Source organism: Bombina bombina, chromosome 9 (assembly GCF_027579735.1).
Source record: "Bombina bombina isolate aBomBom1 chromosome 9, aBomBom1.pri, whole genome shotgun sequence".
Taxonomy (NCBI): Eukaryota; Metazoa; Chordata; class Amphibia; order Anura; family Bombinatoridae; genus Bombina; species Bombina bombina.
Genome location: NC_069507.1, coordinates 217,940,325 through 217,964,668, shown reverse-complemented (window position 1 = coordinate 217,964,668; position 24,344 = coordinate 217,940,325). Strand labels below are relative to the sequence as shown.

The 24,344-nt window shown below is 38.2% G+C and overlaps 1 protein-coding gene across 3 annotated transcripts in view; it reads left to right on the top strand.

The window, feature by feature from the left end:
- Positions 1-425: 425 nt before the first annotated feature.
- HTRA1 (HtrA serine peptidase 1) overlaps positions 426-24,344 on the top strand; it is a 69,105-nt gene continuing 45,186 nt past the window's right edge. Inside the window, exons 1-4 of one of the 3 annotated variants that reach the window (XM_053692622.1) lie at positions 426-643; positions 2,266-2,709; positions 17,822-17,921; positions 22,049-22,253. In XM_053692622.1, the coding sequence (XP_053548597.1) occupies positions 2,292-2,709; positions 17,822-17,921; positions 22,049-22,253 (723 nt within the window). In that variant the 5' untranslated portion in view covers positions 426-643; positions 2,266-2,291. Of the gene's footprint in view, positions 720-2,265; positions 2,710-17,821; positions 17,922-22,048; positions 22,254-24,344 lie in introns of all 3 variants that reach the window. The other 2 variants (XM_053692620.1, XM_053692621.1) reach the window with 2 other exon arrangements.

Below are 24,344 nucleotides of genomic sequence, written 5' to 3'. Positions count from 1 at the left end.
ACTATATGGTCCTCTGTACATACTGCCCTTTGTCATTCTAGGTACTATATGGTCCTCTGTACATACTGCCCTTTGTCATTCTAGGTACTATATGGTCCTCTGTACATACTGCCCTTTGTCATTCTAGGTACTATATGGTCCTCTGTACATACTGCCCTTTGTCATTCTAGGTACTATATGGTCCTCTGTACATACTGCCCTTTGTCATTCTAGGTACTATATGGTCCTCTGTACATACTGCCCTTTGTCATTCTAGGTACTATATATCTATACTTCACTACACTGTCCTGTTACTGTGCTGTGCATTGTGTAACCATGCTATACACTGCTCTGCCCTTTACTGTATTCTGTATATTACCGTTTCCTGTGCTGTCCTGCTCTGCCCTGTGATACACAAAGCTCTCGGTGCTGTACAGCACTGTGCACTCGGCGCTGTGCCCTGGCTCCCTGCCCCTCTCTCTCTGCCTCTCACGGGATGCGGGGGTGGGGTAACACAGGGTTTTGGGGCTTTTCCAGATAAAAAAGCTGATTCAGTGCAGAGCTCCAGCACAGAGGAAGCCGGTCTCAGAGCTGATCCCACCAGGCTAGCACAGAGCAGGGAGAGGACATCAAGGCACTGCCCGGACTGCAATACCCCATCCTGGTATTTACCCCTCAGACCGCTATTTACCCCTCAGCCTGGTATTTACCCCATAAGCTGGTATTTAGCCCTCAGCCTGGTATGTACACTTCAGACTAGTATTTACCCCTCAGTCTGGTATTTAACCCTCAACCTAGTATTTACCCTTCAGCCTGGTATTTAGCCCTCAGCCTGGTATTTACCCCTCAGCCTGGTATTTAGCCCTCAGCCTGGTATTTAGCCCTCAGCCTGGTATTTACCCCTCAGCCTGGTATTTAGCCCTCAGCCTGGTATTTAGCCCTCAGCCTGGTATGTACACTTCAGACTAGTATTTACCTCTCAACCTGGTATTTAACCCTCAACCTAGTATTTACCCTTCAGTCTGGTATTTAGCCCTCAGCCTGGTATTTACCCCTCAGCCTGGTATTTAGCCCTCAGCCTGGTATGTACTCTTCAGCCTGGTAGTTACCCCTCAGCCTGGTATTTACCTCTCAACCTGGTATTTAACCCTCAACCTAGTATTTACCCTTCAGCCTGGTATTTAGCCCTCAGCCTGGTATTTACCCCTCAGCCTGGTATTTAGCCCTCAGCCTGGTATGTACTCTTCAGCCTGGTAGTTACCCCTCAGCCTGGTATTTACCCCTCAGCCTGATATTTAATCCTCAGCCTAGTATTTACCCTTCAGCCTGGTAGTTACCCCTCAGTCTAGTATTTACCTTTCAACCTGGTATTTACCCCTCAGCCTGGTAGTTATCCCTCAGTCTAGTATTTACCTTTCAACCTGGTATTTACCCCTCAGCCTAGTATTTACCCTTCAGCCTGGTAGCTACCCCTCAGTCTAGTATTTACCTTTCAACCTGGTATTTACCCCTCAGCCTAGTATTTACCCTTCAGACTGGTATCAATCCCCCAACCTGGTATTTACCCCTCAGCCTGGTATTTACCCATCAGTGTCCTTTTGGAGGGTTTATTGTTTCTTGTTATTTTAGGGTTCATATAGCGCCAGCACCCCTAACCCAGGATGTGTATCTCCCCAGGGACACCTACAAATATCATGGGTTAACTATATTTATTCCAAATGTTTATCCATTTGTTAGTGAGTCATATTAACGGTGTATTACTCTCTATGCATTTAATTCACTCTGGCAGCAAATGAGTTAACAGATTTATAACCCTATAAGTAATTAAGGTAACTTAGTGCTAATTAATTCCACTGACTTCAGGGCAGATTTCTTTGATTTAGTGGAATTATTCTCCTTAGGGTATTTGTATATCTTGGGTGATACATTTCTTCTGAGTATTAATTCCCTTGATGTTGAGTTTGTGTCTCTTTGTTATTTAATTACCTTCTGGTTTATTTTCCATTAGAGAAGAGAGAGGAAGTTATGTTGGGATAGAATTAAATATCTATCTGGCTATAATATTTTTTTCCATACTGCTAGTGGTTAATTAATATTGGGGTAACTGTATTCATATGTAACATCATTAATTACAGACTGTATTTCTTTAGAGTATCCTTAGGGTACTAGTATCCTCATAGGTGGTGGTGTTATTGTCCCAGAGCTGGCAGGTTCTAGTATCGAGCACCTTGGAAATGACTATTATTTCTGTATATGGGTAACCAATCTAGATATATTTCCCCATAGGTGTCGTCCCCCAGGGATCCTTTGCCATGCTGTGGTTCCGCGCTGCGGTGTTGTTCTCCTGCGGAGTTCCTGCAGCTCTGTTCCCATCTGCCAACTCTCCCGGGCAGCGGTGCCCTGCACGTTGTGACCCGTCCTCCTGTGCTCCTGCCCCCGCCAGCTGCCCATCCGGGGAGACCGCTCTGCGCTGCGGCTGCTGTGCTGTGTGCGCGGCAGCAGAAGGAGAGCGCTGCGGGGAGGGCGCAGGGGATCCGCTCTGTGCCTCTGGGCTACGCTGTGCGAAGAGCGGGGGGCAGCGGATCTGTCAGTGCTCCTCTACCCAACCCGTGTGCGGCAGTGACGGCAAAACATATGGGAACCTGTGCCGGTTACAGGCTGAGAGTCGGACGGTTCAGGCAAAGGGGTCTGCGGCCATTATCCCCATCCAGCGAGGGGACTGTCAGCAAGGTGAGTGGCAGTGATATGATATGTTATAGCCAGGTACTATCTCACTGAGTCACACATGATCTGCACAACTTACACAGTGATATAATATGTTATAGCCAGGTACTATCTCACTGAGTCACACATGATCTGCACAACTTACACAGACAGTGATATAATATGTTATAGCCAGGTACTATCTCACTGAGTCACACATGATCTGCACAACTTACACAGTGATATAATATGTTATAGCCAGGTACTATCTCACTGAGTCACACATGATCTGCACAACTTACACAGTTATATAATATGTTATAGCCAGGTACTATCTCACTGAGTCACACATGATCTGCACAACTTACACAGACAGTGATATAATATGTTATAGCCAGGTACTATCTCACTGAGACACACATGATCTGCACAACTTACATAGTGATATAATATGTTATAGCCAGGTACTATCTCACTGAGACACACATGATCTGCACAACTTACACAGACAGTTATATAATATGTTATAGCCAGGTACTATCTCACTGAGACACACATGATCTGCACAACTTATACAGTTATATAATATGTTATAGCCAGGTACTATCTCACTGAGTCACACATGATCTGCACAACTTACAGACAGTGATATAATATGTTATAGCCAGGTACTATCTCACTGAGACACACATGATCTGCACAACTTACACAGACAGTTATATAATATGTTATAGCCAGGTACTATCTCACTGAGACACACATGATCTGCACAACTTACATAGTGATATAATATGTTATAGCCAGGTACTATCTCACTGAGACACACATGATCTGCACAACTTACACAGTGATATAATATGTTATAGCCAGGTACTATCTCACTGAGACACACATGATCTACACAACTTACACAGTGATATAATATGTTATAGCCAGGTACTATCTCACTGAGACACACATGATCTGCACAACTTACACAGACAGTTATATAATATGTTATAGCCAGGTACTATCTCACTGAGTCACACATGATCTGCACAACTTACACAGTGAAATAATATGTTATAGCCAGGTACTATCTCACTGAGTCACACATGATCTGCACAACTTACACAGTTATATAATATGTTATAGCCAGGTATTATCTCACTGAGACACCCATGATCTGCACAACTTACAGACAGTGATATAATATGTTATAGCCAGGTACTATCTCACTGAGTCACACATGATCTGCACAACTTACAGACAGTGATATAATATGTTATAGCCAGGTACTATCTCACTGAGTCACACATGATCTGCACAACTTACACAGTGAAATAATATGTTATAGCCAGGTACTATCTCACTGAGTCACACATGATCTGCACAACTTACACAGTTATATAATATGTTATAGCCAGGTATTATCTCACTGAGACACCCATGATCTGCACAACTTACAGACAGTGATATAATATGTTATAGCCAGGTACTATCTCACTGAGTCACACATGATCTGCACAACTTACACAGTGATATAATATGTTATAGCCAGGTACTATCTCACTGAGACACACATGATCTGCACAACTTACACAGACAGTTATATAATATGTTATAGCCAGGTACTATCTCACTGAGACACACATGATCTGCACAACTTACATAGTGATATAATATGTTATAGCAAGGTACTATCTCACTGAGACACACATGATCTGCACAACTTACACAGACAGTGATATAATATGTTATAGCCAGGTACTATCTCACTGAGACACACATGATCTGCACAACTTACACAGACAGTGATATAATATGTTATAGCCAGGTACTATCTCACTGAGTCACACATGATCTGTACAACTTACACAGTGATATAATATGTTATAGCCAGGTACTATCTCACTGAGACACACATGATCTGCACAACTTACACAGTGAAATAATATGTTATAGCCAGGTACTATCTCACTGAGTCACACATGATCTGCACAACTTACACAGTGATATAATATGTTATAGCCAGGTACTATCTCACTGAGTCACACATGATCTGCACAACTTACACAGACAGTTATATAATATGTTATAGCCAGGTACTATCTCACTGAGACACACATGATCTGCACAACTTACACAGTGATATAATATGTTATAGCCAGGTACTATCTCACTGAGACACACATGATCTGCACAACTTACACAGACAGTTATATAATATGTTATAGCCAGGTACTATCTCACTGAGTCACACATGATCTGCACAACTTACACAGTGAAATAATATGTTATAGCCAGGTACTATCTCACTGAGTCACACATGATCTGCACAACTTACACAGGCAGTTATATAATATGTTATAGCCAGGTACTATCTCACTGAGACACACATGATCTGCACAACTTACACAGACAGTGATATAATATGTTATAGCCAGGTACTATCTCACTGAGACACACATGATCTGCACAACTTACACAGTGATATAATATGTTATAGCCAGGTACTATCTCACTGAGACACACATGATCTGCACAACTTACACAGACAGTTATATAATATGTTATAGCCAGGTACTATCTCACTGAGACACACATGATCTGCACAACTTACACAGTGATATAATATGTTATAGCCAGGTACTATCTCACTGAGACACACATGATCTGCACAACTTACACAGACAGTTATATAATATGTTATAGCCAGGTACTATCTCACTGAGACACACATGATCTGCACAACTTACACAGACAGTGATATAATATGTTATAGCGAGGTACTATCTCACTGAGACACACATGATCTGCACAACTTACACAGACAGTGATATAATATGTTATAGCCAGGTACTATCTCACTGAGTCACACATGATCTGCACAACTTACACAGTGAAATAATATGTTATAGCCAGGTACTATCTCACTGAGTCACACATGATCTGCACAACTTACACAGTTATATAATATGTTATAGCCAGGTACTATCTCACTGAGACACCCATGATCTGCACAACTTACAGACAGTGATATAATATGTTATAGCCAGGTACTATCTCACTGAGTCACACATGATCTGCACAACTTACAGACAGTGATATAATATGTTATAGCCAGGTACTATCTCACTGAGACACACATGATCTGCACAACTTACACAGACAGTGATATAATATGTTATAGCCAGGTACTATCTCACTGAGACACACATGATCTGTACAACTTACACAGTGATATAATATGTTATAGCCAGGTACTATCTCACTGAGACACACATGATCTGCACAACTTACACAGTGATATAATATGTTATAGCCAGGTACTATCTCACTGAGACACACATGATCTGCACAACTTACAGACAGTGATATAATATGTTATAGCCAGGTACTATCTCACTGAGACACACATGATCTGCACAACTTACACAGTTATATAATAAGTTATAGCCAGGTACTATCTCACTGAGACACACATGATCTGCACAACTTACACAGTGATATAATATGTTATAGCCAGGTACTACCTCACTGAGTCACACATGATCTGCACAACTTACACTGTGATATAATATGTTATAGCCAGGCATTATCTCACTGAGTTACACAACTACACAGAATAACACAGCTGTACAACTTACACATTATATAATATGTTATAGCCAGGTACTATCTCACTGAGACACACATGATCTGCACAACTTACACAGTGAAATAATATGTTATAGCCAGGTACTATCTCACTGAGACACACATGATCTGTACAACTTACACAGTGATATAATATGTTATAGCCAGGTACTATGTCACTGAGTCACACATGATCTGCACAACTTACACAGTTATATAATATGTTATAGCCAGGTACTATCTCACTGAGTCACACATGATCTGCACAACTTACACAGTGAAATAATATGTTATAGCCAGGTACTATCTCACTGAGACACACATGATCTGTACAACTTACACAGTGATATAATATGTTATAGCCAGGTACTATGTCACTGAGTCACACATGATCTGCACAACTTACACAGTTATATAATATGTTATAGCCAGGTACTATCTCACTGAGTCACACATGATCTGCACAACTTACACAGACAGTGATATAATATGTTATAGCCAGGTACTATCTCACTGAGTCACACATGATCTGCACAACTTACACAGTGATATAATATGTTATAGCCAGGTACTATGTCACTGAGTCACACATGATCTGCACAACTTACACAGTGATATAATATGTTATAGCCAGGCACTATCTCACTGAGACACACATGATCTGCACAACTTACACAGTGATATAATATGTTATAGCCAGGTACTATCTCACTGAGTCACACATGATCTGCACAACTTACACAGTGATATAATATGTTATAGCCAGGTACTATCTCACTGAGTCACACATGATCTGCACAACTTACACAGTTATATAATATGTTATAGCCAGGCATTATCTCACTGAGTTACACAACTACACAGAATAACACAGCTGTACAACTTACACATTATATAATATGTTATAGCCAGGTACTATCTCACTGAGACACACATGACCTGCACAACTTACACAGACAGTTATATAATATGTTATAGCCAGGTACTATCTCACTGAGATACACATGATCTGCACAACTTATACAGTTATATAATATGTTATAGCCAGGTACTATCTCACTGAGTCACACATGATCTGCACAACTTACACAGACAGTGATATAATATGTTATAGCCAGGTACTATCTCACTGAGTCACACATGATCTGCACAACTTACACAGTGAAATAATATGTTATAGCCAGGTACTATCTCACTGAGTCACACATGATCTGCACAACTTACACAGTTATATAATATGTTATAGCCAGGTACTATCTCACTGAGACACCCATGATCTGCACAACTTACAGACAGTGATATAATATGTTATAGCCAGGTACTATCTCACTGAGTCACACATGATCTGCACAACTTACAGACAGTGATATAATATGTTATAGCCAGGTACTATCTCACTGAGACACACATGATCTGCACAACTTACACAGTGATATAATATGTTATAGCCAGGTACTATCTCACTGAGACACACATGATCTGTACAACTTACACAGTGATATAATATGTTATAGCCAGGTACTATCTCACTGAGACACACATGATCTGCACAACTTACACAGTGATATAATATGTTATAGCCAGGTACTATCTCACTGAGACACACATGATCTGCACAACTTACAGACAGTGATATAATATGTTATAGCCAGGTACTATCTCACGGAGACACACATGATCTGCACAACTTACACAGTTATATAATAAGTTATAGCCAGGTACTATCTCACTGAGACACACATGATCTGCACAACTTACACAGTGATATAATATGTTATAGCCAGGTACTATCTCACTGAGTCACACATGATCTGCACAACTTACACTGTGATATAATATGTTATAGCCAGGCATTATCTCACTGAGTTACACAACTACACAGAATAACACAGCTGTACAACTTACACATTATATAATATGTTATAGCCAGGTACTATCTCACTGAGACACACATGATCTGCACAACTTACACAGTGAAATAATATGTTATAGCCAGGTACTATCTCACTGAGACACACATGATCTGTACAACTTACACAGTGATATAATATGTTATAGCCAGGTACTATGTCACTGAGTCACACATGATCTGCACAACTTACACAGTTATATAATATGTTATAGCCAGGTACTATCTCACTGAGTCACACATGATCTGCACAACTTACACAGTGATATAATATGTTATAGCCAGGTACTATCTCACTGAGACACACATGATCTGTACAACTTACACAGTGATATAATATGTTATAGCCAGGTACTATGTCACTGAGTCACACATGATCTGCACAACTTACACAGTTATATAATATGTTATAGCCAGGTACTATCTCACTGAGTCACACATGATCTGCACAACTTACACAGACAGTGATATAATATGTTATAGCCAGGTACTATCTCACTGAGTCACACATGATCTGCACAACTTACACAGTGATATAATATGTTATAGCCAGGTACTATGTCACTGAGTCACACATGATCTGCACAACTTACACAGTGATATAATATGTTATAGCCAGGCACTATCTCACTGAGACACACATGATCTGCACAACTTACACAGTGATATAATATGTTATAGCCAGGTACTATCTCACTGAGTCACACATGATCTGCACAACTTACACAGTGATATAATATGTTATAGCCAGGTACTATCTCACTGAGTCACACATGATCTGCACAACTTACACAGTTATATAATATGTTATAGCCAGGCATTATCTCACTGAGTTACACAACTACACAGAATAACACAGCTGTACAACTTACACATTATATAATATGTTATAGCCAGGTACTATCTCACTGAGACACACATGATCTGCACAACTTACACAGACAGTTATATAATATGTTATAGCCAGGTACTATCTCACTGAGATACACATGATCTGCACAACTTATACAGTTATATAATATGTTATAGCCAGGTACTATCTCACTGAGTCACACATGATCTGCACAACTTACACAGACAGTGATATAATATGTTATAGCCAGGTACTATCTCACTGAGTCACACATGATCTGCACAACTTACACAGTGATATAATATGTTATAGCCAGGTACTATGTCACTGAGTCACACATGATCTGCACCACTTACACAGTGATATAATATGTTATAGCCAGGTACTATCTCACTGAGTCACACATGATCTGCACAACTTACACAGTGATATAATATGTTATAGCCAGGTACTATCTCACTGAGTCACACATGATCTGCACAACTTACACAGCTATATAATATGTTATAGCCAGGCATTATCTCACTGAGTTACACAACTACACAGAATAACACAGCTGTACAACTTACACATTATATAATATGTTATAGCCAGGTACTATCTCACTGAGACACACATGATCTGCACAACTTATACAGTTATATAATATGTTATAGCCAGGTACTATCTCACTGAGACACACATGATCTGCACAACTTACACAGTGATATAATATGTTATAGCCAGGTACTATCTCACTGAGACACACATGATCTGCACAACTTACACAGTGATATAATATGTTATAGCCAGGTACTATCTCACTGAGTCACACATGAGCTGCACAACTTACACAGTGATATAATATGTTATAGCCAGGTATTATCTCACTGAGACACACATGATCTGGACAACTTACACAGACAGTGATATAATATGTTATAGCCAGGTACTATCTCACTGAGTCACATATGATCTGCACAACTTACACAGTGATATAATATGTTATAGCCAGGTACTATCTCACTGAGTCACATATGATCTGCAAAACTTACACAGTGATATAATATGTTATAGCCAGGCATTATCTCACTGAGTCACACATGATCTGCACAACTTACACAGACAGTGATATAATATGTTATAGCCAGGTACTATATCACTGAGTCACACATGATCTGCACAACTTACAGACAGTGATATAATATGTTATAGCCAGGTACTATCTCACTGAGTCACACATGATCTGCACAACGTACACAGTGATATAATATGTTATAGCCAGGTACTATCTCACTGAGTCACACATGATCTGCACAACTTACAGACAGTGATATAATATGTTATAGCCAGGTACTATCTCACTGAGTCACACATGATCTGCACAACTTACACAGTGATATAATATGTTATAGCCAGGTACTATCTCACTGAGTCACACATGATCTGCACAACTTACACAGTTATACAATATGTTATAGCCAGGTACTATCTCACTGAGACACACATGATCTGTACAACTTACACAGTGATATAATATGTTATAGCCAGGTACAATCTCACTGAGTCACACATGATCTGCACAACTTACACAGACAGTGATATAATATGTTATAGCCAGGTACTATCTCACTGAGTCACACATGATCTGCACAACTTACACAGTGATATAATATGTTATAGCCAGGTACTATCTCACTGAGTCACACATGATCTGCACAACTTACACAGACAGTGATATAATATGTTATAGCCAGGTACTATCTCACTGAGTCACACATGATCTGCACAACTTACACAGTGATATAATATGTTATAGCCAGGTACTATCTCACTGAGTCACACATGATCTGCACAACTTACACAGACAGTGATATAATATGTTATAGCCAGGTACTATCTCACTGAGTCACACATGATCTGCACAACTTATACAGTTATATAATATGTTATAGCCAGGTACTATCTCACTGAGTCACACATGATCTGCACAACTTACACAGACAGTGATATAATATGTTATAGCCAGGTACTATCTCACTGAGTCACACATGATCTGCACAACTTACACAGACAGTGATATAATATGTTATAGCCAGGTACTATCTCACTGAGACACACATGATCTGCACAACTTACACAGACAGTGATATAATATGTTATAGCCAGGTACTATCTCACTGAGTCACACATGATCTGCACAACTTATACAGTTATATAATATGTTATAGCCAGGTACTATCTCACTGAGTCACACATGATCTGCACAACTTACACAGACAGTGATATAATATGTTATAGCCAGGTATTATCTCACCGAGTCACACATGATCTGCACAACTTACACAGACAGTGATATAATATGTTATAGCCAGGTACTATCTCACTGAGACACACATGATCTGCACAACTTACACAGACAGTTATATAATATGTTATAGCCAGGTACTATCTCACTGAGACACACATGATCTGCACAACTTACACCGTGATATAATATGTTATAGCCAGGTACTATGTCACTGAGTCACACATGATCTGCACAACTTACACAGACAGTGATATAATATGTTATAGCCAGGCATTATCTCACTGAGACACACATGATCTGCACAACTTACACAGTGATATAATATGTTATAGCCAGGTACTATCTCACTGAGTCACACATGATCTGCACAACTTACACAGACAGTGATATAATATGTTATAGCCAGGCATTATCTCACTGAGTTACACATGATCTGCACAACTTACACAGTGATATAATATGTTATAGCCAGGCATTATCTCACTGAGTTACACAACTACACAGAATAACACAGCTGTACAACTTATACAGTTATATAATATGCTATAACTAGGCACTATCTCACTGAGTTACACAACTACACAGAATAACACAGCTGTACAACTTACACATTATAGCTAGGCAGTATCTCACTGAGTTACACAACTACACAGAATAACACAGCTGTACAACTTACACAGTTATATATGTTATAGCTAGGCACTATCTCACTGAGTTACACAACTACACAGCATAACACTGCTGCACAACTTACACATTATATATGTTATAGCTAGGCACTATCTCACTGAGTCACACAACTACACAGAATAGCACAGCTGTACAACTTACACAGTTATATATGTTATAGCTAGGCACTATCTCACTGAGTTACACAACTACACAGCATTACACTGCTGCACAACTTACACATTATATATGTTATAGCTAGGCACTATCTCACTGAGTCACACAACTACACAGAATAACACAGCTGTACAACTTACACATTATATATGTTATAGCAAGGCACTATCTCACTGAGTCACACAACTACACAGAATAACACAGCTGTACAACTTACACATTATACATGTTATAGCTAGGCACTATCTTACTGTGATCTGTGCTATACGATACTCTAGCTGATCACGAATATAAATGATCTCTGTGTTGTTATATGTGTCATATTGTATACTGTGCTCTGTGCTATACGATACTCTAGCTGATCCCCTATATAATGATCTATGTGTTGTTATATGTGTGATATTGCATACTGTGCTCTGTGCTATAGGGTACTCTAGCTGATCCCCTATATAATGATCTCTGTGTTGTTATATGTGTGATATTGCATACTGTGCTCTGTGCTATACGATACTCTAGCGGATCCCCTATATAATGATCTCTGTGCTGTTATATGTGTCATATTGCATACTGTGCTCTGTGCTATAGGGTACTCTAGCTGATCCCCTATATAATGATATCTGTGTTGTTATATATGTAATATTGCATACTGTGCTCTGTGCTATACGATACTCTAGCGGATCCCCTATATAATGATATCTGTGTTGTTATATGTGTCATATTGCATACTGTGCTCTGTGCTATAGGGTACTCTAGCTGATCCCCTATATAATGATATCTGTGTTGTTATATGTGTCATATTGCATACTGTGCTCTGTGCTATACGGTACTCTAGCTGATCCCCTATATAATGATCTCTGTGTTGTTATATGTGTCATATTGCATACTGTGCTCTGTGCTATAGGGTACTCTAGCTGATCCCCTATATAATGATCTCTGTGTTGTTATATGTGTCATATTGCATACTGTGCTCTGTGCTATAGGGTACTCTAGCTGATCCCCTATATAATGATCTCTGTGTTGTTATATGTGTGATATTGCATACTGTGCTCTGTGCTATAGGGGACTCTAGCTGATCCCCTATATAATGATCTCTGTGTTGTTATATGTGTCATATTGCATACTGTGTTCTGTGCTATAGGGTACTCTAGCTGATCCCCTATATAATGATCTCTGTGTTGTTATATGTGTCATATTGCATACTGTGCTCTGTGCTATATGGTACTCTAGCTGATTCCCTATATAATGATCTCTGTGTTGTTATATGTGTGATATTGCATACTGTGCTCTGTGCTATAGGGTACTCTAGCTGATCCCCTATATAATGATCTCTGTGTTGTTATATGTGTCATATTGCATACTGTGCTCTGTGCTATACGGTACTCTAGCTGATCCCCTATATAATGATCTCTGTGTTGTTATATGTGTCATATTGCATACTGTGCTCTGTGCTATAGGGTACTCTAGCTGATCCCCTATATAATGATCTCTGTGTTGTTATATGTGTCATATTACATACTGTGCTCTGTGCTATATGGTACTCTAGCTGATTCCCTATGTAATGATCTCTGTGTTGTTATATGTGTGATATTGCATACTGTGCTCTGTGCTATAGGGTACTCTAGCTGATCCCCTATATAATGATCTCTGTGTTGTTATATGTGTCATATTGCATACTGTGCTCTGTGCTATACAATACTCTAGCTGATCACGAATATAAATGATCTCTGTGTTGTTATATGTGTGATATTGCATACTGTGCTCTGTGCTATAGGGTACTCTAGCTGATCCCCTATATAATGATCTCTGTGTTGTTATATGTGTCATATTGCATACTGTGCTCTGTGCTATACGGTACTCTAGCTGATCCCCTATATAATGATCTCTGTGTTGTTATATGTGTCATATTGCATACTGTGCTCTGTGCTATAGGGTACTCTAGCTGATCCCCTATATAATGATCTCTGTGTTGTTATATGTGTCATATTGCATACTGTGCTCTGTGCTATATGGTACTCTAGCTGATTCCCTATGTAATGATCTCTGTGTTGTTATATGTGTGATATTGCATACTGTGCTCTGTGCTATAGGGTACTCTAGCTGATCAAGTATATAATGATCTCTGTGTTGTTATATGTGTGATATTGCATACTGTGCTCTGTGCTATACGGTACTCTAGCTGATTCCCTGTATAATGATCTCTGTGTTGTTATATCTGTCATATTGCATACTGTGCTCTGTGCTATACGGTACTCTAGCTGATTCCCTATATAATGATCTCTGTGTTGTTATATGTGTCATATTGCATACTGTGCTCTGTGCTATAGGGTACTCTAGCTGATCCCCTATATAATGATATCTGTGTTGTTATATTTGTCATATTGCATACTGTGCTCTGTGCTATAGGGTACTCTAGCTGATCCCCTATATAATGATCTCTGTGTTGTTATATGTGTCATATTGCATACTGTGCTCTGTGCTATAGGGTACTCTAGCTGATCCCCTATATAATGATATCTGTGTTGTTATATATGTAATATTGCATACTGTGCTCTGTGCTATACGATACTCTAGCGGATCCCCTATATAATGATATCTGTGTTGTTATATGTGTCATATTGCATACTGTGCTCTGTGCTATAGGGTACTCTAGCTGATCCCCTATATAATGATCTCTGTGTTGTTATATGTGTCATATTGCATACTGTGCTCTGTGCTATAGGGTACTCTAGCTGATCCCCTATATAATGATCTCTGTGTTGTTATATGTGTGATATTGCATACTGTGCTCTGTGCTATAGGGGACTCTAGCTGATCCCCTATATAATGATCTCTGTGTTGTTATATGTGTCATATTGCATACTGTGTTCTGTGCTATAGGGTACTCTAGCTGATCCCCTATATAATGATCTCTGTGTTGTTATATGTGTCATATTGCATACTGTGCTCTGTGCTATATGGTACTCTAGCTGATTCCCTATATAATGATCTCTGTGTTGTTATATGTGTGATATTGCATACTGTGCTCTGTGCTATACGGTACTCTAGCTGATCCCCTATATAATGATCTCTGTGTTGTTATATGTGTCATATTGCATACTGTGCTCTGTGCTATACGGTACTCTAGCTGATCCCCTATATAATGATCTCTGTGTTGTTATATGTGTCATATTGCATACTGTGCTCTGTGCTATAGGGTACTCTAGCTGATCCCCTATATAATGATCTCTGTGTTGTTATATGTGTCATATTGCATACTGTGCTCTGTGCTATATGGTACTCTAGCTGATTCCCTATGTAATGATCTCTGTGTTGTTATATGTGTGATATTGCATACTGTGCTCTGTGCTATAGGGTACTCTAGCTGATCCCCTATATAATGATCTCTGTGTTGTTATATGTGTCATATTGCATACTGTGCTCTGTGCTATACAATACTCTAGCTGATCACGAATATAAATGATCTCTGTGTTGTTATATGTGTGATATTGCATACTGTGCTCTGTTCTATAGGGTACTCTAGCTGATCCCCTATATAATGATCTCTGTGTTGTTATATGTGTCATATTGCATACTGTGCTCTGTGCTATACGGTACTCTAGCTGATCCCCTATATAATGATCTCTGTGTTGTTATATGTGTCATATTGCATACTGTGCTCTGTGCTATAGGGTACTCTAGCTGATCCCCTATATAATGATCTCTGTGTTGTTATATGTGTCATATTGCATACTGTGCTCTGTGCTATATGGTACTCTAGCTGATTCCCTATGTAATGATCTCTGTGTTGTTATATGTGTGATATTGCATACTGTGCTCTGTGCTATAGGGTACTCTAGCTGATCAAGTATATAATGATCTCTGTGTTGTTATATGTGTGATATTGCATACTGTGCTCTGTGCTATACGGTACTCTAGCTGATTCCCTGTATAATGATCTCTGTGTTGTTATATCTGTCATATTGCATACTGTGCTCTGTGCTATACGGTACTCTAGCTGATTCCCTATATAATGATCTCTGTGTTGTTATATGTGTCATATTGCATACTGTGCTCTGTGCTATAGGGTACTCTAGCTGATTCCCTATATAATGATCTCTGTGTTGTTATATGTGTCATATTGCATACTGTGCTCTGTGCTATACGATACTCTAGCTGATCCCCTATATAATGATCTCGGTGTTGTTATATATGTCATATTGCATACTGTGCACTGTGCTATACGGTACTCTAGCTGATTCCCTATATAATGATCTCTGTGTTGTTATATGTGTCATATTGCATACTGTGCTCTGTGCTATATGGTACTCTAGCTGATCCCCTATATAATGATATCTGTGTTGTTATATGTGTCATATTGCATACTGTGCTCTGTGCTATACGGTACTCTAGCTGATTCCCTATATAATGATCTCTGTGTTGTTATATGTGTCATATTGCATACTGTGCTCTGTGCTATAGGGTACTCTAGCTGATTCCCTATATAATGATCTCTGTGTTGTTATATGTGTCATATTGCATACTGTGCTCTGTGCTATACGGTACTCTAGCTGATCACCAATATAAATTATCTCTGTGTTGTTATATGTGTCATATTGCATACTGTGCTCTGTGCTATAGGGTACTCTAGCTGATCCCCTATATAATGATATCTGTGTTGTTATATGTGTGATATTGCATACTGTGCTCTGTGCTATACGGTACTCTAGCTGATCCCCTATATAATGATCTCTGTGTTGTTATATGTGTCATATTGCATACTGTGCTCTGTAGCTATACAGTACTCTAGCTGATTCCCTATATAATGATATCTGTGTTGTTATATGTGTCATATTGCATACTGTGCTCTGTGCTATACGGCACTCTAGCTGATCCCCTATATAATGATCTCTGTGTTGTTATATGTGTGATATTGCATACTGTGCTCTGTGCTATAGGGTACTCTAGCTGATCCCCTATATAATGATCTCTGTGTTGTTATATGTGTCATATTGCATACTGTGCTCTGTGCTATAGGGTACTCTAGCTGATCCCCTATATAATGATCTCTGTGTTGTTATATGTGTGATATTGCATACTGTGCTCTGTGCTATAGGGTACTCTAGCTGATCCCCTATATAATGATCTCTGTGTTGTTATATGTGTGATATTGCAGACTGTGCTCTGTGCTATAGGGTACTCTAGCTGATCCCCTGTATAATGATATCTGTGTTGTTATATGTGTCATATTGCATACTGTGCTGTGTGCTATAGGGTACTCTAGCTGATTCCCTATATAATGATCCCTGTGTTGTTATATGTGTCATATTGCATACTGTGCTCTGTGCTATAGGGTACTCTAGCTGATTCCCTATATAATGATCTCTGTGCTGTAGTTTCTTGTAATACATTGTTTACTGTACTGCTGTATAATATTTTGTTTTATGCTGAACTTACTGAATTCACTTTCTATGTGCTGTAGTGTTCTACGTAATATATTGTCCTTCTTAGCACAGGTACTATAATGTCCCTATGTCATTGTGAATTATGCTCTGTGCTGTACTGTATTCTTTTTCATACTCTATCCTGTGCCTTGCAGTACAGCTCTCAGCAATATTGCTCTATACTTTGTGCTTTCTGATTGTAGGTCAGAAGGATCCTGACAGCCCACGGTACAAATACAATTTTATTGCTGATGTTGTGGAGAAGATTGCGCCAGCTGTCGTGCACATCGAGCTGTTCCGCTTGTAAGTACACTGCTGGGATGTGTAAGACATGGTTCACATGGGGACACTTAAACCCTATACTAGACATGTTAGGTACAGCAGAGGTCACATCTGGGAGTTATTAACAACGAGGACCAGGGAATTATGTGTGCTATGTAAATTACTATAAGGCTTTATTATAAAACATGGTTTCATTGCTCTTTATGTTCTTTAGCTCTATGCAACACACATGGGACTCCAGACAATATGTATAACTTGAAACAAAGAGTTATTAGCTTGGTTTTTAGGATAGAATATTGATATCGTTCTCTGCCTTATTATACTTCATTACATCTCTTCTATGCTACCAGGGTCTGGATTTCTTATTAGATAACTGCCTAGGGGACCTTCTCTCAAAGAGCATTTTATAAGATGGTCCACTCAACATTTTTAGCAACCTCTACAACTGAAATTGTACTGGGTATCCATGGAGTCTAAAAAAATCTTTCAACTGTCCATGTTACTTCTATCTATCTCTTCACAGATTGCATGGACCCATAAGGAAAATAAAGGAATGCAATTTTTCTTAGACCAAGTAAACCAATCAGTATGATGGTAGAACGGCATCAAATTTGTTTTGGATTCATAGTGCTGTAGGTTCAACCCTCCTAGCATAGAGTGTTCTTGAACAAATATGTTTGTGGGCTAACAGAAGTGGGCACGTTAGAGGTAACTTTACCAAGCACAGCTGGGATGAAAAATTACCAAATAAACCTGTGCCTAAGGACATAGTGGTTTCTTTTATGCATAAAAATAAATACTGAGTAATGTGTAGCTTTTATGCAATGTTATTTGATTTGTAAATCAGCATTACCCAACCTTCAGCTCATGAAAAAAAACATTACTTTCATGTGCTTTTTATTTTGACTTTACTTCCATAAATTGTATAATGTTTGTGCATAAACCATAGAGGCATTTAGCAGCACTATCAACGGAACTAAATACTACCCCTGCGGTTATATGGTGTTGCAATTAGGCATTTGCTTGTGATCTCTTATTTCTTTTCTAACACAGAGTTATCATTAGTAACAGCTCTAGAGGGCAGAGGGATGCTAAGCAACAACATTTGTTCTAGCACCCGAACTTCTAAATCTGTCAACAGCTTTACATTTTTAACTGGTTTTATGAAAAGAAAAAAAAAATGGTTTTCCATATGGTTACATTAGTTTTTTAGACAATGCTACAGCCATAACCAACATACTATTTTTTTTGTAAAAATTGGGGAAAAATAGATCTCATAAAGTAGTATTTTAATAAATTTTGTGTTAAACTACAATTTTAACTGCTTCAGTATAGTAGAATAAATGTCGAAATTCTTTACATTTTTGCATGTACACAAAGGATTTTCAGTAACACTTTTACACTGAATTTAAATGTTAGGATGGTTGGGACCTATTGATTATGGTGGTTATGTTTTTAACTTAAATTGCTAAAAAGATGTCCCTATATGCAATATGGAGTTTTTCATTTTTGTATAGTTTTACGGACCTGAGCTGGCCAAGCCAAACAGACATTAAGAGGTTATAATTTCACCTTGTTTGCTTATATACAGATCTGGAAAATATAACTGTAGTTTACTAGTCGATTCTTTTTATTAATATTACATTTAGGAAAAAGCCTAATTTCTTATCTGTTGCATTTTCATACTATCCTGGAGCTAGTAAACATTTTCAGTCCTGCTTACACGCCATCTAAATGTAGATTTATATGCACAAGAGGTAGCCTAGAACATTTCTTTTTCAGAAATTAGAAGAGCGAAATTGGTGAATAAAGAAAAAAATCTGCATGGTTTAGAATAAATAAATCTCTTGTGAAGATAGTTTGCATAGAGAGTTAAAAAACGACAAAAACTTTAACAAGCATTCAGATTGTTCAGGAGAGCACTTTGCTTCTGGAGTGAATTACGATACAAATCCCATTCAAAGGAGTTTATATTTTCCCCTTTTAATTTTATTAGTTATTGTAAATTTGTAAATAGATTTTTAGTTCATGTTGGGCAAGGACAATCAAATGTGTTTTGAAAATAATTTGTATAGAGCGCTTGCATGCAAACACATTTAACCTGTTTTCTTACATGACTGTCTTTTTCTGTATGTGGTATAATTATGATGTCCAAAGCCACTACAGCAGAGCTTTTCATGTTGGTGACACACTTTTTAGACCTACATCATTTTGCGACACAGTAATTCAGTTGTACTGGCAAACAGGAGGTTAAACTAACGTGTTTTAAGAGATACGGACACAAACATAAATTATATAATAACAAAATGTATTTACAAGTAACAGTAAGTATGTGCAAGAATTAAAAATAAAGTTTAATAACATCAATAGCTACTTATTTTAACGGGATGTATTAGGTTGATGGGATTATTACAGTTTCTGAATATTTGGTGGAATATTAGATAAAGACACTTGCATTTCATCATCAAGCATTTTAAAACTTCCACTTCCTATCCATATATCCAGAGCAGGAGCAGCAATGCACTACTGGGACCTAGCTGCAAAAAAACAAAACACTTTGACTTCTGACTTTAGCTCAGCGTTTAAGCTGCCGCCCTCAGAGCTCTGCAAGTCCAATTGATTACTGCTCGTGCTGCAAACACACTGCTGTCTCACTCACTGACTACACGTGCAGTCACGAGCCGATTGAAGAGACTACAGGTGCAGTTAGGAGCCAATGTGCCGCCAAAGCCACCAATGGGAATAGTTTCACTTCCCACTGAGCTGCGCCAATAGGTTAAGATGATCTGTGACCCACTAGGTATCAATCACGTGTCAACCACGTGATATGCGTAGCAGGCAGGCAGAAAGTCGGAAACCAAAAATGTTTTTTTACAAAAATTTAAAATTAAAATAAATTAGTGCTGAGGCAGGGAAACACCTACACACTCCTGCCGACACACTAACGTGTCACGACACACAGTTTGGAAAGCACTGCACTACAGGAGTTATCAACACTGCAAGTAGCTCAGGAGATAGGGAACATTGTACTATGTTTAATTTTTCAGGTTCAAATAATATTCAAGGCAGTTTTGTTTTCTGTAGTAGTGTATTAGATATCACACATAGATACACTATAAAGTACAAATAACTTCATAGCTTATATAGTGTAAGAATGTGTAGGGCCTTATATTTAGGAAATTCTTAGTTTACATAAGATACAGTTTACTTGGCTTAAAAAGTCTTAATAGAAAGGAAAGTGTCAATTTTCAGCACCACTCTAGTGGACAGGGTCTATAGTGTGCACCTGAGTAACAGCCAAATGATATCGAAGTGAATGACTGTCCAAAATATCTTTCACTCCCTCATCTCTAGCCTGTGATGAAAGTCTATCAGCAGATTGTCAACATTTGCATTTCACTCCAGTGGCACACACATTCATTACCATGAAAAACTATACTCTCCCTGTAATGTTAAAAATATCAATTTTATAGAAGTCTGTTGGTAGTCCTATCTGAGGCTGGCACACAAGTCATACATAGTTTAGTTTCCAGTGATAATCAAATGCCAGTTGTATGAAGGGAAACACTTTCATCTGGTTTTATATCTACAATATACAGTCCACATTTAAAAAATAGAAACAATATATTGTATCAATTATTTTAAATTCTCATATTTAATAATAGCAATAACAAACCAACTATTTTACATGCAAACAAAAATAGTTATCCCCCCACCCCCCTTATTTTCTCTGGGAAAAAATGTTTTGAAAAAGTTGGTTAATAATATTTCAGGAAATATTACTTGTTAGTTAGGAGCTGTTTAGAATCCACCCATTATCAATTTTAGCTCATCTAGAATTGGATTATACCATGAAAATAGTCAAATATCAAATAATTCTATATTATTCAGCTTAATGTATCCACAGATTTTGAGAATTGGTCAAAGTTTGTAATTTATATTAATTGTAATGTGCATCTGTTTGTGTAAATCTTCTGTGTGGCTAATACTTTTGTTAACTTTCTTTAAGGATGTGTCACTATCTGCTATTTTCCTTTATATACTCTTATTTTCTCTCTCAATAGCTTTCTCTCTTACCCATAATTCCCCTTTCCCTACAACAGTCGAGATACCCTTTTCCTGACTTAATAGATTTTCTTCTTTCATAGACTTTCTTTCTTCAAAAGAGAGGTCCCAGCTGCCAGTGGCTCCGGTTTCATAGTATCAGAGGATGGATTGATAATTACCAATGCTCATGTAGTGACCAACAAAAATCGTTTAAAGGTGGAGCGCAGTGATGGGTCAACCTATGATGCCAAAATAATTGATGTGGACGAGAAGGCAGATATTGCCCTTATCAAAATCAAGCCAAAGGTACTTATATATAGCTGCTGTCTATGTCACATGCCAACTTGTACCACTGATTCCCAGTTATTATGGCAGCAATACTAAAATATTAACTATACTCATTGTTGCTATGGCTTGCTAAGAGGATTACCTACACATTGTGTTGGAAAGTTGCCAAAAATGATTAAGAATTGGACCATGGAAAGACCCTGGGTGTCTCTTGCAAGGCTAAATAACACAAAATTACTGCTAGTAGAGTTCACAGATACCAACAGTGTCTCACACATATCAGTACTGCTCCTTGTCGGAGATGTCTCCAGAAGTCCTTGTAGGTATAATGTTCATGCCCAGCTTGGCCTTCTTTTTCTGCTGCTCACTCTTTAAGTTTCTCATGGAAAACAATCTATAGGATGGAAAGAAAAAACAAGAAATGTAAGAAGGGATCTGTGCACTCCAAGAGTAAATTGTAAAAAATAACTTTTATTTTATGGTTAAAACAGCAAACATCTGTTATGCAGGTGGACAAGGCAGGTAACCCCTGACGCGTTTCATGCTGGTGTATCGCTTAATCATATGTAGGATATACAAACAACTATTGTGCCATAGGGCAAAGTGCAAGTATTTCATTCATATTCATTAGTGATTAACTCTCTTTGTGGTAGTCACCCTGTCTGTCTTATCCATATTAATACGCCTTTTACTAAGACTGTCACCTATAACTAGGACAGGACAATGCTCTAATGGCCGTACATTATGTCTTATTATATGTGCTGCTATTTTATAGTCTCTGAGGAAATAAGTTCTGATTCTGAATGTAAAAAAAAATCACATCTCAAATAACACTCTGCATGATGCAAAATAAAACCCTGAGGCACTCTGTGACAGGAAAATCCCATTGAATAATGTTGTTACTGTTATAAAGTAAATTCACACTAGATACGATGTCTGTTAAATGTATATTTGTGCTTCCCAATAGTGCTCGACAGGAACAGGTCATTCGCTGCCAGTAATTAAACTTGTGAAACAGCAGTATGCGGAGATGCCGTTATGTCAATGTTCGCAAGCCATTCACACTCTTATTAATCATCCATTCCAGTGTTGTTTTGGCTGCAGCGGAGTTTAAGTTCTAAATTTATGCAGGAGATAGACAGGGTGTAAGGTGGATGCCACCATCATTCTTTGAAAATGTCACCTAATGGGACACTCTAGACCCAATACATAATTTTGATTACTTATGTAACATACCAGAGGAGCATCTTGTAACTGGTCCCACATCTATAAGCTTGTAAGAAGTGCATGAAACATTTAAATATTCGTTTGTTAGGAGCCAAAAATGGCTGCCAAGCTCCACCCACCTATTGCATGTATATTTTGCTATGTTAAGTTTCTCCAATCACGATTGACTTGTGAATATGTTTTCCAACAAGCACACAATGATTTGTGCATGTGCAATTTGAAATAGCTAACTGAAAAATATTAAAGGGACAGTCTACTCAAAACTAAACTTTCATGATTCAGATAGGGCATGCAATTTTAAACAACTTTCCAATTTACTTTTATCATCAAATTTGCTTTGTTCCCTTGGTGGTATTTTTGAAAAGCTAAACCTAGCTAGGCTCAAACTGATTTCTAAACAGTTGAAACCCGCCTCCTAGCTCAGAGCATTTTAAAAGTTTTTCACAGTTAGACTGTGCTAGTTCACATGTGTCATATAGATAACATTGTGCTCACTCCCGTGAAGTTATTTAGGAGTCTTCACTGATTGACTACACTGCATGTCTGTCAAAGGCACTTAGATAAGGAGGCTGTCTGCAAAGGCTTAGATACAAGGTAATCACAGAAGTAAAAAGTATATTAATATAACTGTGTTGGTTATGCAAAAAAGGGGAATGGGTAATAGAGGGATGATCTATCTTTTTAAATAAGAAAAAATTTGGTGTAGACTGTCCCTTTAAATGTGCACTGCTAAACTGTCATACAAGCAAGCAGCTAACTGGGCACAACAAAACGTGTGGGTGGAGCTTGGCAGCCAATTTTTGGCCCCTTACAAATGATGATTATTTAAATGTTTCATGTACTTTTTACAAGATTATCGATGTGAAACCCATTGCAAGATAC